This window comes from Mandrillus leucophaeus, unplaced genomic scaffold, assembly GCF_000951045.1.
Source record: "Mandrillus leucophaeus isolate KB7577 unplaced genomic scaffold, Mleu.le_1.0 Scaffold40, whole genome shotgun sequence".
Classification (NCBI taxonomy): domain Eukaryota; kingdom Metazoa; phylum Chordata; class Mammalia; order Primates; family Cercopithecidae; genus Mandrillus; species Mandrillus leucophaeus.
In genome coordinates, this window is record NW_012104254.1 from 5740446 (window position 1) to 5758837 (window position 18392).

The window sequence follows — 18392 nt, forward strand, 5'->3', positions numbered from 1 at the left end:
ATGAAAATGGTTTAGCGTTACATAGTGATGATGGTTGCACAACACTGTGAATGTACTGGAAGCCACCTAATTGTTTACTTTGAAATGGTTAAAGTAGTAAATTTTGTGTTATGTGAATTTTACTACATTTTTTTTTTAAGTTGGGGGGGAAAAAGCAACAAAAAGCTGAACAATGGGCAGAGACCTAGCAAGCTTGATACTGAATTGTTTCCAAACCCAGTTCTCTGGTCAAGCAAAGTTGCAATAGAACTTTTCCCTTCCCAGGGACAGCTCTCTAGTTGAGTCCCACATCCTGCCTTGCTGAAATCAATTAATAGAGTTCTTGGTGTCTGCCCTAATCATCATGCACAGATAAAATTTAGTTCATATCCTTTTCTCCCTCCCCAACACTGAAAAATAAGATAAATAGAATCTATCTCCATAATTTTCCTTACTCATTTAGTTCAGTAGCATCTGTTTATCATGATTTACAAGAATTTGGCTGGCAATGAGAGTTGCAGAAAGCATTTGCATAAAGGAATTTTATTTACATATTTTTCCTCCTTAAGCACTAGGGTCCTCAAAATGGTCACATCTTGGAAATTCAGGCAAGCATCAGTGGTATTACTTAAAACAACAACAACAAAAGGAAAAACAGGCCATGGTGACTCACGGCTGTAATCCCAGCACTTTGGGAGGCTGAGAGCAGGTGGATCACCTGAGGTCAGGAGTTCAGGACCAGCCTGGCCAACATGGTGAAACCCCGTCTCTACTAAAAACACAAAAATTAGCCGGGCGTGGTGGCGGGCACCTGTAATCCCAGCTACTCAGGAGGCTGAGGCAGGAGAATCACTTGAACCCTGGAGGCGGAGGTTGCAGTGAGCTGATTGTGCCACTGCACTCCAGCCTGGGACAAAGCGAGACTCCGTCTCAAAAACACAGTGGATGGTCATTAAGCAGTGAAAAATATTTATAGCTATTCAATTTAGAAGACAAACTTAAGGATTAGTCTATTAAAGTATGGAAAACCAAATAAAAATAAAATAAAAACTGAAATACTGGTTCCTGTTTATAAGGCTTACCTACTAAATGTGTGAGGAGAGGAAATTTTACTTTTTTTCTTTTTCGGGACTGAGTCTGGCTGTCGCCCAGGCTGGAGAGCAGTGGCACAATCTCTGCTCATGGCAACTTCCACCTCCCAGGTTCAAACGATTCTCCTGCTTCTCCTGCCTCAGCCTCCCGAGTAGCTGGGATTACAGGCACACACCACCACAACTGTCTAATTTTTGTATTTTTAGTAGAGACTGGGTCGGGTTTCTCCATTTTGGCCAGGCTGGTCTCAAACTCCTGACTTCAAGTGATTCACCCAGCTTGGCCTCCCAAAGTGCTGGGATTATAGGTGTGAGCCACTGCACCCGGCTGAAATTTGACTTTCTTAGCATAAGCCCACAGAACACAGTCTGTCCTTGGGCATTTGAGTAAAACAGAAAACAATTATCTACAATACTTTTTTTTCCTCTGAAACTCTAAAGCTTAATTCCGTGTTCATACTTGTGAGTACTGATTATAACTTCAGAATTCTTTTTTTTCTTTTGAGTCAGAGTCTCACTCTCTTGCTGAGGATGGAGTGCAGTGGCATGATCTTGGCTCACTGCAGCCTCCACCTCCCAGGTTCAAGCAATCCTTGTGCCTCACCTCCCAAGTAGCTGGGATTACAGGTGCACCACCAGGCCCGGCTAATTTTTGTATTTTTAGTAGAGATGGGGTTTCACCATGTTGGCCAGGGTGGTCTCAAACTCCTGACCTCAGGTGATCCACACCCCCTTGGTCTCTCGAAGTGCTGGGATTACAGGCGTGAGCCACTGCTCCTGGCTGGAATTCTTTGTATAATAAAATTGTGTTTATCTCCCATATATATAGTTAAGTGAAAAAGGCAGGGTAAAAATAAGTATGCAGTAAGCAGTATGCTACCATTTATCTGAAAGTCAATAGGAGGGTAAAAATTATATATATAATGTTTACATGTTTAAAATCAGGGCCTAATTTTTTATTTCTTGTAGAGACAGGGTCTCACTATGTTGCCCAGGATGGTTTGGAACTCCTGGGCTCAAGCAATCCTCCTGCCTCAACCTCCCAAAGTGCTGGGATTACAGGTATGAGCCAACCACGCTCAGCCTAATAATACTGAAGCCATATTGTATGTACTGTAATTCTGTATTACTATATAATTATAATTTTGTTACAGAATTTTATATTGTATATATTTAATATATTTTTATATTACATAATTTAATATGTAATTTTATATTCTGTATTATATTATACTATAAACATATATAATTCTGAAGCCATGTACATAGCCACATGACTATTAATTTTACATATAAATACCAGTATGTATAAGCATATGTATGCATGTGTATATATGTATATATACACAAATATACTCAAAATTAATAGATAGATATAAAAGAAATGTGTTTTGAAAACAAAGCACTTGGGAGAAATGGCCGACTCCAGGCTTAGGGTAGAGAATATGCAAGAGTGAGCCTGTAATGTTGGATCTTACCAGAAAACAAAAAGCTACCAAAGACGACACTGGGGCCAAATTTTAATGCTAATAGTTGCACATGTAGTTTAAGTGCTACCATATAAAACAAAACACAGATTGGAAAAAAACAAAATGTTCATGGCTTTCAGCTTTGAGTGGTATCTCTTTTGCATGCTCCTTCCTTCAAATGCTTTCATCACCTGGATGTTATAATGGATAAAGGACTTTCTCTGGAATGTGCCAGCTCCTCTGCAATCAGGAGTCCATCCCTTACAGTACCAGTCAGATTCCTGGCTCTTTACTGCCACCCCAAGCTCTAGTCCCTCTTTGTTGTCTCACAGCAACAGCTCCTAGGAAGTTTTCTTGCCCTCTACTTTTCCTCCTCCTTCCCCAACCTTGTAGTTATCTAATGAGTCCTCTTCACTCACAGGATTCCCATGCCCTTCAGTTAAAACCTCAGGGGTTTCTATCCATGCAGGATCATCAAAGGTCCTGGTTTCCTACTGTCCCACCGCCTCATTCCTTCTGAACCTGCTCTCCACCCATCTTCACCTCCAGTGCAACCCCCGATCCACACAAGTGCTCAGACCCCTTCCAGCCCTGCCAGCCTCCTCGTTCAGCAGGGTTTCTACAGTAAGCCACATCAGCCAGGCTGCACCTAGCACCCAAGATGTCCTTGTTCTCCTTGCCAGAACCTGATCAACCCGCTCTTCTTCTTTGACTCCTAAGGCAAAGTCAGCTTAAAGAGGGGAAAAAAAAGAATAAAGTCCTCTCCCTGGTGTTTGGCCTAGCTTTGCCTCTTTGGAGTTCTGTGATACTGGGCATTTTTCTCAACTTACCTGGATTTACTTCCCCATCCTTTCAGACACCTGTGAGGTTAGCATTAACATAAAACCTCCTATTCCCCTCAGGACTGAGTACCTAACACTGTCCCCATACTCCCATCTCCTCCTAAAGCACTGAGACCTCTAGTTTCATTCTCCCAGTGACCCCATTTCCTTGCTGGGGCAATAGGAAGTCCCCTCTCACTTTCTTCTAAAAGCAAAACGAAACAAAAACAAAAGCCTCCAGCAGAACTCTCTAACTGCCGCCTCTGCCCTTCATTGTGAAAGCCTTTTTAGTTTGTATTTCTTTTCTTAACTCCTAAGTAAGAATCAAAATGTAGATACCATTTCTACCTCAGAAAACTCTACCTCAGGTTGAAGAAACAAGTATGAAAGCAGTTCCTGCGGCACAGCCACCCCAACACCACTTTTCACAGCTAGCTGTGAAAACTGGAGTTCTCTCCACTCAGGATGGCCTGTGGCGCTCTGCAGTGGGCCCCATGGGCTCCCACAGTCGAGGCTGAGGCTGGGCAACTGACCTAAGGCTCCTTACTATAAAATGGGATCATCACAAAACCCAGGAGCTGACCCATGTTTTAAAATGTCTGGTGATGGGAAAATGCCAGTTAGTTTTTTTCCCCTCATTCCTGCTGAGAACATTATTTTTGGGTTTTCGTCTTAGTTCCATTAGATTGTAAATCCTTTAAGGATAAGGCATCCAAATCAACTGTTAGTTAATTTTTAATGAAAACCACATTAGCTCTACTTTCTACTAAAACATGGTAACACCTAAACTTTTCCAAATAAGCGTCAATTTACATAAACTCTAAACATTTAAGCTTCCCAATTACATATCCAATAAGGTTGGATTATAATTTGGGTTAAGACCCAAAAAGTTTACAAAAACAAAGTTACTGATTTCTTTTAGATCTACATAGAATACCAGTTGTACTTCATTTAGCTTGCTCTTCTCCCCAGATGTGTAGGAGGTAAACATGGCTTCTCAGATAACTCTAGAGCAGACACAGTAAACTTTTTCTGTAAAGTGCCAGGTTGTAAATATCTTAGGTCTTGTGAACCATACTGTCTCTGCTTATCTAACAACCCTTTACAAATGAAAAAAAAAATACTTAGTTCATATGCCATATGAATAAAGGCTGCAGCAGCATGTAGCCCACAGGCTGTAGTTTGCCAACCCCTGGTCTAAAGAATTGGACAGCCAGTGTGGTGGTGGCTCTTGCCTGTAATCTTAGCACTTTGGGAGGCCGAGACAGGAGGATCACTTGAGTCTAGGAGTTTGAAACCAGCCTGAGCAACACAGGAAGACCTGTCTCTACAAAAAATAATAAAAAAAGCACTGGGCTATGAGAGCTTTTAGACCATGCCTTTGTTTTGATTCTCACAGTCCTGGAACAAGCCTCAATGTACAGCATGCATTTAATGTATGTTTGAATGGTTGATAAAAGTAAGCCAGGGATTGCAAAGCACAACACAAAGGAAAACACTACAAAACTTCATGGGCACGTATTGTTTTCTATCAGGCACTGTGGTGATCTCAGCCCATTTGCTGATCATAGGTATCAGTCCTGTCACCTAGTGAGGTCCTTCCAAATGAGCTAACCTTAGAACTTCAGAAACTTCAGTCAAAAGGCAGACATTTTTAGAAAAGGTGGAAATGGCCTTTTATTTAAATATGAGAAAAAAATTAGAAGTACAGTAAGATTATTTTTAAAAAAGCAGACAAGTTAGAACGAACATTTTATTATTAAAATAAACTTTTGTATAAAAGCATCACAAATCAAAAGCTGTATTTACACTTATCGATTCAAGGTCCAATTACACATCAAACATTGAATGGCACAGCAATGGTTTACACATGCAAGTAAATTGGGACATACAAACACTTAGATTCCGCCTTTACCAAATAACTTGATTAATGCAACAAGGAGTGGGAACACTGACACAGGAAATCTGCCCAGAAACTCGACTGGCAGAGATGTCAGATTAACAAACTGCGGAAAGTTACATCTCCAAAAAGGCACTTCTCATTGTTATAAAAGTGCTTAAAATCTAAATTGAACCTTGTGCCTGGTTTATAAATTTTCAAGAAACTGCAAAGAACCACTGACTAGTTTTTAATATCAAGTTTCCATGCAAAATTGTCCAAGAATTTATTTGCAATACCTCACATGTGAACTGAAATAAACTTTGCAAACTACAATTATACTAACGTTTTGTACCGAAAATTCAGCCTACTCATAATTTCCAGATAGCTCTTCCATCATACTTTTAAAGTATTACATTGCCCACCAACCTCTGAATCATGATTGTGTAAGCTGGACGCACCACTTACCCTTCAGGCAGAAGAAATTAGGAGAAATTAAGTCTCAACTGTGATAACAACTTGTAACATAAACGCAATACATGGGATTGAGAGGCATCGATCTGCAATAATTACCTAATTTTTCCACATGGTTTTAAGACTTTTGTGCCTTGATTATATTAAAAATTTCAACTAGTATGAATGCTAAATCATACTTGTTTTTGTGTAAACAAGTTAGAAGGTTCTTCTCTGAAATTCAATAGATCTAGTTAGTTAATACTTTTATTGTGTTTCCAAGTGCTTAGGTTTTATGAGGGCTATTTCAACACCAAGTAAATAAAATATGCTTTCATAAAACTGTAATTTAAAAGAAATTCAAAAACTAAGCGGTTGGAGAGGGGCATTGGAAATAGAGGGGGATGCAATGAGATGAGGGTTGGGAACAGAGAAGAAACTGCAGAAGGGCAAAGTGTAACTAGTAATATACCTTCCGTGATGCTCCAGAAACACATGTCTACTAAGATTAACTTGATTGGAGTTTCTTATGAAACAGGCTGATCATCAAGATTCTTAACTCAGGTTTCAGTGAAAAAACTGGAAACTTTTATAAGAAAGATTTGAGAAGTAGAAGGCAGGCAGCAAATTTTCCAGATATTATGCTTGCATTTCAAATTCCTGTTTCAGGCTGTGAAAGACAAAAGGAAACGTGTCAGGACATAGTTTTCAACCAAAGAATCCTCTTTTGAAAGCCTAATTCATTTTTAAAAACATTTTTGTTGTGTTGTACCATCACTATGGTCAAGTGTACGCATCTTCAAGTATATAATCTGACTTTTTCATACACACCCACCCACCTGGGTTACCACCACCTAAGTGAAGACAGAAAACGTTCTCATCCGTTCCTGCGTGCCCCTTTCCAGTCAGTCTCCACCCCGCCAGACATAACCACTCTTCTGACATCTGTCATCTTTTCATTAAGATATAAATGAACATAAGATTCGGATGTGGAAGAGAAAAAAAACACCCACTACCTTTTCAAGTAGGCATGCACATTCCCAAAGCCATGGTATTTGGCTAAATACACAAGGACCCCAGTCGCACACCGTCCATCTCGCTGCCGGCAGAAACTGCAGTTGCAGATTCCTCGACAAGGCGGGCAACGCCAGTTCTGAAGGAGGATTGTCAAACGGCACAATTCAGTTAAACCTTACCTCCCCACCAACTTATCTACATTACATTTAACCCCTTCTTTACGGTTAAAAATTTATATGATTAATATGCATTAGTCATGCCTGATGCTTCCTTCCAGCAGTGGAAGTTACAAGCAGCTACTAGGAATAAATGGAGCAGCAACTTCCCAGGGACAGTTCAGACCTGAGTATGGTGGAAGCGGCTCATGCCTATGCAGCACCATCACTCTGAATTCATTTGTGTTCTGAATTAAGAGCACCCTGGAATGGGTGTGGGGCCTCAAACCTGTAATCCCGGCACTTTAGGAGGCTGAGGCGGGTGGATCACGAGGTCAAGAGATCAAGACCATCCTGGCCAACGTGGTGAAACCCCGTCTCTACTAAAAATACAAAAATTAGCTGGGTGTGGTGGCATGCACCTATAGTCCCAGCTACTTGGGAGGCTGAGGCAGGATAATCGCTTGAACCCAGGAGGCAGAGGTTGCAGTGAGCTGAGATCACGACACTGCACTCCAGCCTGGCAACAGAATGCGACTCCATCTAAAAAAAAAAAAAAGAGCACCCCATAACAGAAAGGGCTCCACCCCTTCACCAATGCCTTTTTCTGGCCTCATCACAGTTTGTGATTGACCTTCAAGCCCCACAGGACCAACCCCTGGCAAGGCACCTACCGGATCCAGTAGAGCATCCCTGACCTCTTCACCATAACGGTTTCGAAGGCAGGGGCCGCAGAACTGGCCTCGAACGCCCCAGCAGTCTGGGTTTCTGCAGTTTGTTTTGGTATCAATAGTCTTCTGACGGCATTGATGACAAGTAGAGCCCTACAAATAAGCAATTAAGAAAAAACAAAAAACAAAAAGCCACTGCTTTTTAACAGAGAAAATGGCATATTTACAGAATGTCCCTCTTCGTAGTATAGTCTTACATTTTGTCTGTCAATCTCTGTATACACATGTACATGCCAGGGTATGAAAAATAACTCAACCAGGTGCAGTGGCTCACACCTGTAATCCCAGCATTCTGGGAGGCTGAGGAGAGTGGATCGCTTGAGCCAAGGAGTTCGAGACCAGCCTGGGCAACATGGCAAAACCCCATCTCCACTAAAAACATAAAACTTGGCCTGGTGTGGTAAAACCACTTTCCTTTAAGAAAAGGTCTTATTAAAAAATAACCTACCCAAATCCATTTTTATCTTTGGTGCACCACCACACCCCAGCACCTAGCTATGTATACACACGTAATAGATATGCAATAAATATATGTTGAATGAATTGATTTCTAAATTAGGAGAAAAGATTTACCACGACTACAGACTTACTAAGCAGATAATTCCACTGTGAAAGAGGGCTAAATCCCAGGGATACTTAAAACTTTTCCTTCCTTGTGTGAAAAAAACATATAGGCACAGATTTCACATGCTAAGCCCTTTAGACCCTGGGCAACACTTAGAGACAGAAGGTCTCTTCCTCTCACAGATGTTTACATTCTCAGGTGTAACTGAGAGGCTCTCACCAGTGAACGGTTATAAATCTTCTCTCGAGAGTTGCTGCAGATGTTCTCCAACTCTTCCTCTGTAATTTCTTCCACTGGGCGAATTATATGCGGAAGGGTCATGGATGATCTGGAGCGACGACTTCTGGGCAGGTCATCTTCCTGCATCACAAGGAATACAAACACAGAGCTTAAAAACTGAAAAACTGATTGAAAGAGATTCAAAACTGAGAACTAGAGATTCAAATATGAAACAGAGATTCAAAACTGGCTCTCCCCAGCTCTGAATCTCAGATACTTGACTTGTAATTTCTTCTCACGAACTTCAACATGGAAATCTCTCCTAGAGCTAATGGTAGAAAAACTGGCCATATGCTTACTGTAGCCATAACTGGACATTTTGGAAACGATGCCTGCAATTAAGAAGAGATGAAGAAAACCCAATTCTCACCTGCTAATAAAATTACCAAGTAAGCTTATGTGACGTTTACAATTGTGAATGGTTAGAGAAAAACATTTACTATGGAACTCCTGGTGTTGAGGATGTATGTGTACCTGCGCTGTGTAGGATGCCAGGCCTACTGAAGATGAGAATCAGAAGAGCAAGTACCAATGCAAAGAACTCACGTTCATGTAGCCATCCATGGTCTTCCTCTTTCTCACCAAGATGTACTTATCCTCTTCCTCCTCCTCCTCCATGGGTAGAGCGTCAAGGGACCCGAGGATTCGGGACCTTGACCTGGTAAGAGGACGAGCTCTCCGTTCAGGGTTTCTCCTGGAAGCAACACCCGGGAATGTACGCCTTCGCGGTCTCCTTGATTGCTAAACAAAGCACGCATAAGGGAATCCATTTATTCCACAATAAAGAGAAGTAGTACTTTGGGGAATTCATACCTTCTCCTTAAGGATGTTTTAAGTAAAGAGAGCTCTATTTTTTCATTTTCTTTGTCATTTACATAATGCATGGCAAAATGAGCCTAAAACCTATATGGCTATCTTTATTTTGCTTTTGTAACACCAAGCCCAGTTTCTTTCAACTTGAGAGATGAGCTATTTATTCTCTTACTTAATGAAGATGTAAGAAATGATCTTCTCTTCTAAAAAAAAATTTTTTCTCTGATGTCTCTTGACCCTGTAGAAACACATTCAGTTTCTACATTGCACAATAGAGGGATATCTGTATGGTTTCCCTCTTTCCATCTTTCCTTTCCTCAGGGGAAGGCAGGAAAAAGAAATCTTTTCTATCACAGCAGACACACCAAATCTCCCTGAGTTGTACCAGCTTAATTCTTCAGAATGCAATTGTATGATACCCAGCTATGACTTGATAAGAAATTGTGATTTTCTTATTCTATTTTCATTCTCCAATTTTAAAAACATCTATTGCACATCTACCATGTAGGAGGAATGTGCTCACACTGGAGAAGAGAAAAAAATTTTTGATCTCCATTACCTGCCCATGAGGGCAGGTAATTAGTCTAGTTGACTAATTAGTCTAGTTGACTAATTACCTAGTGAGGGGCTTAGTCTAGTTGGGAAGGAAAGAAATAACCAATCAAAAGGGGTTTAGTGCCACAGGAGCACAGCAAGGAGAGACCAAACTACCCAGGATTCAAGGAGGATCATCCAGAGATCTGTCAGGGGGTTTCCTCTAGGTCCCCTTCGTTTGTCTAGAAGGCCACACAAATAAAGAAATTAGATTTTTAAATACAACACAGATCTACCTTAAGTGTGCCCAAAACACTACTGTATATAAACAAGGACTGGTACTTACTGAGTCGGAGCCTGGGAGGGGATGTCTTCCAGGGAACGAGCCAGGGAAGCTTTCTAATTCAGACATGAGTTTTGCAAGCTAAAAAGGGAGAAAATTAAACTGATATCATTGGCTTAGAATAACTGCTGAAAATGAGCAACTAACTTCTTGAAAATACTGAAGTACATCTCCTGGTTTGAAATTTGAAAGTAAGTTGACACATTCAAAGTTTCTGATTTCCCCTATACACTTAACCAGGCCTTTAACAGATTACAAAAAAGGAGTTCAGGGAAGGAAACATATTTTGAGGCACACATTGAAGACTTCACAGGTAAACAAAAGTAACTTTTTATTCATGTAACAGAAAAAAATAACTTTTTTGTGTGATGGAACAGATTTAAGCAATGAGTCGCTTAGAGAGGAAAAATTAATTGTAACACAAAGTCAGATACCTACCATTGCTTTGTTTTGCTTTATATTTAAAGCCCTTTTCTCCAAAAAATTCATGCCACTTTCATCTTCTGAATCGGAGTTGGAATCAGTCACAGAATTCTCTGAGGGCTGGGGGGACTCTGCTTTTTTGTTGGTTGCTCCCCTAGTACTTCGTGCTGGAAACTTCATCGCCACCCTGAGAGGTCCAGAGTGCCTGCACTGGCTGCGGGTCCTACAGCCTTCCCGAACTGACTGCAGCCTCTAATCACAACAATGGAGTCATTAGGACTTGATCAACAGACCAGCTTCATCAGTATGACTACAAAGTCCCTTCTGAACGAGACACTTGTATGAAATGAATTTTAACTGAACATTGACACCTCTGGGTAACAAAATCAGGAACTACAAAGAGTACAACAATCAACAGAATGCAGTTTAATTCCATGCAGCCTATCTGGACCACACTGCTATAAGCTATTTTCACAGTCCCTAGGCCTGTGGGTCTGAGCCTTTTTTTTAAATGTTAAAATTCCTACCACCTACTTTTCATTTCTTTAAAAACAGATCTTTATGTATTTTAAAAGAATTCTAACAAGAACAAATGTGTTCTCCTGGCTGGGTGCAGTGGCTCACGTCTATAATCCCAGCACTTTGGGAGGCCAAGGCGGGTGAAACACTTGAGCCCAGGAGTTCGAGACCAGCCTGGGCAACATGGTGAAACCCCATCTCTGCCAAAAAAAATACAAAAATTAGCTGGGCATGGTGGCACACGCCTGTGGTCCCAGCTACTTGGAAGGCTGAGGTGGGAGAATGGCTTGAACCCAGGTGGCAGAGGCTCAGTGAGCCGTGTTCGTGCTACTGTACGCCAGACCTGGGTGACAGAGCCAGACCCTGTCTTGAGGGAAAAAAAAAAGGGAAAAAAATGTGTTCCCCTATAAATATGGCCTCAATGTTGATGGCAATATTAAATTATATTAACATATCTCAATTTTCTACTTTACAAAATCATATAATAAAATATACATAAGATTTATCATGTTAACCATTTCTAAGTGCACAGGTCAACGGCATTAAATACATGCACATTGTTGTGCAGCCATCACCACCATCCATCTCCAGAATGTTATCATCATCTCCAACTAAAACTCCCTCATACCCATTAAACAGTAATTCCTCATTCCCTCTTTCCCTCCGCCCCTGGCAACCATCATCCTATTTTCTGTCTATAAATTTGACTTCTCTAGGTACTTCTCTAATCTACTTCCAGAAGCTCAAAATAAAAATATTTCCAGATTCCAAAAGTAATATAGGTTTTCATCATTAAAAATTTATCCAAATTAGCCATAGGGTAATATAAATCAAAATCACAATGAGAGGCCAGGCGCAGTGGCTCACGCCTGTAATCCCAGTGCTTTGGGAGGCCGGGGCAGGCGGATCACCTGACATCAGGAGTTGGACACCAGCCTGGCCAGCATGGTGAAACCCCATCTCTACTAAAAATACAAAAATTAGCCAGGCACAGTGACACACGCCTGTAATCCCAGTTACTTGGGAGGCTGAGGCAAGAAAATCGCTTGAACCCAGGAGGCAGAGGTTGCGCTGAGCTGAGATCATGCCACTGCACTCCAGTCTGGGCTATAGAGCAAGACTCCGTCTCCAAAAAAAAACAAAAACAAAAACAATAACAAAACAACAACAACAAAAAAACCCACACACAAAACATAATGAGACACCAACCACTTCATAGTAGAGCTAAAAAGCAAAAGAAGGCCGGGTATGGTGGCTCACATCTGTAATCCCAGCACTTTGGGAGGCTGAGATGGGCAGATCACCTGAGGTCAGGAGTTCGAAACCAGCCTGGCCAAGACGGCAAAACCCTGTCTCTACTAAAAATATAAAAAATTAGTCGGGTGTGGTGGCACGCGCCTGTAGTCCCAGCTACTCGGAGGCTGAGACACAAGAATCGCTTGAACCCAGGAGGCGGAGATTGTGGTGAGCCAAAATTGTGCCACTGTACTCCAGCCTGGGTGACAGAGTATGTCGCTTTATAAAAAAAAAAAAAAAAAAAAAAAGCAAAAGGAAAATAAAAAAAACTATTAGCAAAAATTTGGAGAAATTGTAACCCTCACACACTGCTGGTAGGAATGTAAACTGGTATAGCCACTTTGTCTATTTCTCAAAAGGTTAAACAGTTACTACATGAACCACAATTCTACTCCTATGTACATACCTAAGAGTATATATCTACACAAAAACTTGTACACGAATGTTCACAGTAGCATTATTCATAATAGCCAAAAAAGTGCAAACAACCCACTTATCCATCAACTGATGAATGGGTAAATCAAATGTGGTTGATTTACACAACAGAATATTCTGCAATAAAATGAACTAACACATGCCACAACATAATAAAACTTGAAATCATTATCCTAAGTGAAAGAAGCCAGTCGCAAAAGACCACATATCATGATTCAATTTATATGAAATATCCACAACAGGCTAATCTATGACAGCAGAAAGCAGACTGATGGTTGCCAGGAGCTAGGGGTGTTGGGAAAGAATAAGGAGTGACTGTTAATGGGTACAGAGTCATTTTTCGGGGTCATAAAGGTACTCCAAAATTGACTGTGGTAATGGTTGCAGGTAAAAAAAAAGAGAGAAGAAAAAATATCACCCATGAAGTCCCTGAATTTCACCTATAAAGACACAGTTTTAACACTAAAATATTTATTAAGGCCAGCAAAGTGGCTCATGGCTGTAATCCCAGCACTTTTGGAGGCCAAGACGGAAGGATTGCTTGGGCCAAAAAGTTCGAGAACAGCCTGAGCAACAAAGTGAGCCCACATCTCTACAAAAAAATTTTAAAAGTTCCCAGGCAGGGTGGCACATGCCTGTAATCTCAGTTACTGGGTAGGCTGAGGAGGGAGAATCACTTAAGCCCAGGAGGTGGAGGCTGCAGTGAGCCATGATCGCACCACTTACTCCAGCCTGATTGACAGTGCAAGACCCTGTCTCAAAAAAGTCTTACATGCCCACAAACAGCTTTTTGTACTTTTAGTGTCCACGGATTTAGAGAGTACAAAACAACAAAAACCTTTCATGAGTTCCTACCAATTATAATGAATTGGCATTTTATTAATCATGACAGTATCTTCAAAGAACTGAAACACTGCCCAGAAATTATTCAGGCTATTGACAATGTTTGTGTCACACGCAGATCTGCAGACTGGCCCCTCTGCAACAAACTCCAGTAAGCACTGATTTGGACCAAAACACTCCTTGGCCAGGTGGACTGCCACTTGTATCAATGTTACTCAAACCGTGATCCTCAGGCAGTGGATCCATGTCAGACCAGTGAGTTGAAGAGCATGCACCTGATTATCAGTGAATGCACTGCTTCCTTTGTCGAGAAAGTCTTTGGAATGAGAGAATGTGTATAGAATTAAACAGTACGCTCAGAAAGAGTGGGACCAAGGCACAGCACAACAGTGGCAGCAGCAGTTAAAGGAAGGTAGCGTGCATAGGAAAAGCCAACCAAGGAGCAAAAGTAGCAGCAGGCAGGGCCCTCAATGTCATTATCTGCAATGGCGCTCCTGCACATAAGTTATCACAGGTTTTCAAGATGCAGCCACAGATCTACTATGAGACCAACATTTATCAAAGGTCTGCTCTATGACAGGCACTAGGGCTGGGCACTTGAACTGAAATGCAAATGTAGATAATATTTAGGACTAGTGTGCTTCCTGATTAGGCTGGATTTTTGTGGTAATGAAAATCTGGAGATTGGCCAATTTTATCTTACCAGTTTCCAAATTTTCAGAGCCTACAAAATGTTCATGATTTATAAGTCCAGCTACATTAGTAAACACTGCTCTAAGACATGAAGAAAATACTCAAAATTTTAAAAAGGTCAACAGAGGCTGTTGGCATGACTAAAATCAAAATCGTAAGAAAAAATTTTGTAAAAATATGTCATGCCTCTAAAGGTATCTTACTTCTTGAAACTGGTGAAATTCTCAAACTCACCATTCCATCTTGTATCTCACTCTCTGAGAAACCGCAAAAGGATTCATCGTCAGAGTCGGCATGAAAAATACTGGCCAGTTCGTTAGTGACATCTGGCCTTGGTTTCTGTAAAAATCCACAATGGTCTAATACATCTTGCACCTCACTTTCTGAAAAGCCGCAGAAAGATTCATTATCAGAGTCCTCATAAAAAACATTTGCCAGTTCTTCACTGATATCTGACCTGAATTTAGGTTTCTGTAAAATAAATAAATAAATGTGGTTGTGCATTTTTTTTCTTTTTCAAGAACCAATTTTCCATAAACCGTGCAGAGAGCAAATCACATTTACAAGTGCACTACAAGAGAACAGCTTTTGTTACAAAGAAAAATGGTTCAGAGGTTTACAAATGATTTCTGAGTTGTTATGGCAAATCATCATGCATGTTAGGTTAGGCGACATTTCAAAAGGATAGAATAAGTAGCTAATCTACCTCCAACAATTACTACCTAGAACCACAGCAAAAAGTGAAATGAAATTATAGTGCATACTGTATTTTCATAACGGCTGTATAGAAATGTAGGCAAAAAGCAAGCAGTTTTAATCACGCACAAAGCATCTGGGGCATTCTGAGCACTGCAGACTCAATTCTGTTTATTCTCAGGCAGCACTTACCGTGTTTGCAAAATTATCAGAAGCAAAGCTGTCACAACTGTCATCAGAGGATGACGAGGTTTCCATGGAAATCAACTTCACATATCTGAATTTCTTTAAGTTCTTCTTTACTCTGAGATCTTTCTGCTGCAAATGGAAATAGCAACCCTATTAAGCATGATGCTTACTTTATTTAACTAAAGACATCATTTTTTTGGTTTAGTAGGTTCAAACAGCACAGAGTAGATATGTCCATTTATCATACCCTACATAGAAAAGGAAGTTTGTCAACTGCTACAAAAAACTTTTTCTTTCTTCTTTTTGTAAGAAGCAGGATCTCGCTCTGTCATCCAGGCTAAAGCGCAGTGGTGAGATCATGGCTTACTGCAACCTGGAACTCCTGAGCTCAAGCAAGCCTCCTGTCTCAGCCTCCTGAGTTGACAGGACTACAGGCATGTGCCATCATGCCCAGCTAACTTATTTTATTTTTTTAGAGATGGGGTCTTGCTATGTTGCCCAGGTTGGCCTCAAACTCCTGGACTCAAGCGATCCTCTCACCTGAGCCTCCCAAAGTGCTTGGATTACAGGCATTAGCCACTGTACCTGGACCCAAAAATCTTTAAAACCAGGTCAAATTCTTTTTTTTTTTTTGAGACAGAGGCTCGCTCTGTTGCCCAGGCTGGGGTGCAGTGGCGCGATCTTGGCTCACTGCAAGCTCCGCCTCCCGGATTCATGCCATTCTCCTGCCTCAGCCCTCCAAGTAGCTGGGACTACAGGCGAGTAGCTGGGACTACAGGAGAGTAGCTGGGACTACAGGCATCCGCCACCACGCCCAGCTAATTTTTTGTATTTTTAGTAGAAACGGAGTTTCACCATGTTAGCCAGGATGGTCTCGATCTCCTGACCTAGAGATCCGCCCGCCTCAGCCTCCCAAAGTGCTGGGATTACCGGCGTGAGCCACCGCGCCCGGCCAAAACCAGGTCAAATTCTAAGAAGGGATCCCTTGGCAGGAAAATTATAAAGACATTTATCAGTTTTTTCAAACATCTGTAGAGCTACCTCTCAACCCACCTTTATAAGCCCCTAATCTTCAGCTCTTAGCATTATACTGAGCTCCACAGGAGTTTTTAATGCTAAACTCCTAAAATCCAACCTGTTTTTTTCTTTTAAATTAAACTATACTTCTAAAAGGAAATTTCAAAAGTACAAAATGGCAGAAAGATTTTCTCCCTCAGCCAAAATCAAGCTAATGAGGTATTTTTTTGTAAGCTTTGGGCTATGTACTGTGATGCTAATTTCACAAACTACAAAAACTGGGCAGGACCTCTACTTCAAGATGGCAGGCTTCCAAGCAGGCCCCATTCCAATCAAGAGGGCTATCCTGATTTCCACACAAGTCTTTACAAAGCAAATACATCAAACCCTTCAACAGATGGTACAAGGAGCCAAGTTAAAGGTCAAACAGCACTCCAAATGCAGGTGGGATACCTGATTCCATTTTAGCACTCTATTACTTGAGGCTGTCATTCAGCTCTTTCTGCTGTCCCTTTGCTATACAAGACTTAAGTTTTTAAAAGTCCTTTTATAAAGTGCAAATTACTTATATAGAAATGCTTCATTCATTCATAAATACTGAACAGCCTGGCACTGCTCTCAGAAAATGCAATTGGCATCTATCTTGTGTAAAAAAGGATAGCGGTTTGTCATTTCTTAACATTTAACGAGATTTCTTAAGTGTTGCTTTAGGTCCTGTATTTTTATTCTCTTAAATGGGGCCATGGAATAGCAGAAGTGATTCCTTATACTGAAAACTTTGAAAGGGCAAGCTCTGCTACAGATTCTACAAAATATGCTAAGATGTAAGATGTCAGGTGACCAGAACGCTGTTGCCCTCCTTCTTTGCCTAACATTACGCATTTCAGTCTCTTGAAAATACATGAGGGCACTCCCAACATCCCTATACCCCTAAGTAAACTCCGTTCAATCATCTTAGGAAGTTTTTGTCTTTTGCCTTTTTAACAAGGCAGGACAATGTGTAAAAGGTAGAGCTACTAAATATAAAGGTTAGGTGTGTGTGTAGGAGGGTGGCGCACACCTGTAATCCCAGCGCTTTGGGAAGCCAAGGTGGGAGGATCACTGGAGCCCACGAGTTTGAGACCAGCCTGGGGAACATGGTGAATCTCCGTTTCTACTAAAAATACAAAAATCAGCCGAGTGTGGCGGTGCGCACATGTAGTCCCAGTTACTTGGGAGGCTGAGGTGGGAAGACTGCTTGAGGCCAGTAGGCTGCAGTGAGCTGTGATTGTGCCACTGCACTCCAGCCTGGGACACAATGAATGTTGGGAACTGAAAAGGATCTCAGATCCCATTTTCCAGATAAGGAAATTGAAGGCCCCAGGAAGGTGTAATAGACTGCAAGATCGCAGGGGCAGGAACAGCAGTACTCCTCGCATTACTGCAGGAATTACCATCTTTTATTCATCAATCTACCTGCAAGCAGTCAGAGGCCCCAGACAGCCTCAAAGGCGGCATTCTATTGGGTGCTGTCCGAGAAATACATGCTGAGTTTTAACAAGTCAGCACAAGCCAAGAGTTATTTACCAGGCAAATGTATCTTTGGAGGAAAAGCCACAAAAAAGCAGCAAGACAAACAGTCAAGACGGAGATGAACTTCTTTGGCAGGTAAGTAATAACTAATACCATTTATAGTAGTTTTTCGTGCCAGGCACTATGTTAAGTACGCTTTCAGGTCAGGTTTAATTCTTTGCAACACAGGTGCTATCGTTATTCTCACTTAGCCAATGAGGAAACTGAGGCTCAGGAACGCGAAATGGATTACTGAAGCCCCATGGCGGCTCAAATTTGAACCCAGGCACGTCAGGTTCCAAGACCAGCTACACATGGTTTTCTACATCCGGAAAGCCAATGCCCAGCTCTACCGGGGCGGCTACTCAGCCCTGAAACCACGCCTCATCGCACCCACCCCCGCGAACCTGTCCTCCCCCGCGTGGGTCCCAAACCCCTGATACTTACTTTAAACGTGTCATTGTCTTCCGTTTCACCCAACCCCCACTCTTCTACCCTCTCCAGGAGCCCGACCCTACGTTCTGGCTTCCGTTAGAGCAAAAAGTAACGTTCCATTCAGAGCAACGTCCTGCAGCTAAGAGTAAGGCTAGGGGGTTGGGGG

General features: G+C 41.6%; 1 protein-coding gene across 4 annotated transcripts in view; it reads right to left on the minus strand.

Annotated features, from left to right (window-relative positions):
- Window positions 1–5017: 5017 nt before the first annotated feature.
- CDCA7 (cell division cycle associated 7) overlaps window positions 5018–18392 on the minus strand; it is a 14406-nt gene continuing 1031 nt past the window's right edge. Inside the window, exons 2-10 of one of the 4 annotated variants that reach the window (XM_011991896.1) lie at window positions 15227–15352; window positions 14573–14809; window positions 10568–10804; window positions 10133–10210; window positions 8986–9180; window positions 8380–8520; window positions 7539–7688; window positions 6709–6845; window positions 5018–6362 (exon numbers count right to left, since the gene is read on the minus strand). In XM_011991896.1, coding sequence (XP_011847286.1) covers window positions 6332–6362; window positions 6709–6845; window positions 7539–7688; window positions 8380–8520; window positions 8986–9180; window positions 10133–10210; window positions 10568–10804; window positions 14573–14809; window positions 15227–15352 — 1332 coding nt within the window. In that variant the 3' untranslated portion in view covers window positions 5018–6331. Of the gene's footprint in view, window positions 6363–6708; window positions 6846–7291; window positions 7689–8379; window positions 8521–8985; window positions 9181–10132; window positions 10211–10567; window positions 10805–14572; window positions 14810–15226; window positions 15353–18392 lie in introns of those variants that run through there. The other 3 variants (XM_011991897.1, XM_011991899.1, XM_011991898.1) reach the window with 3 other exon arrangements.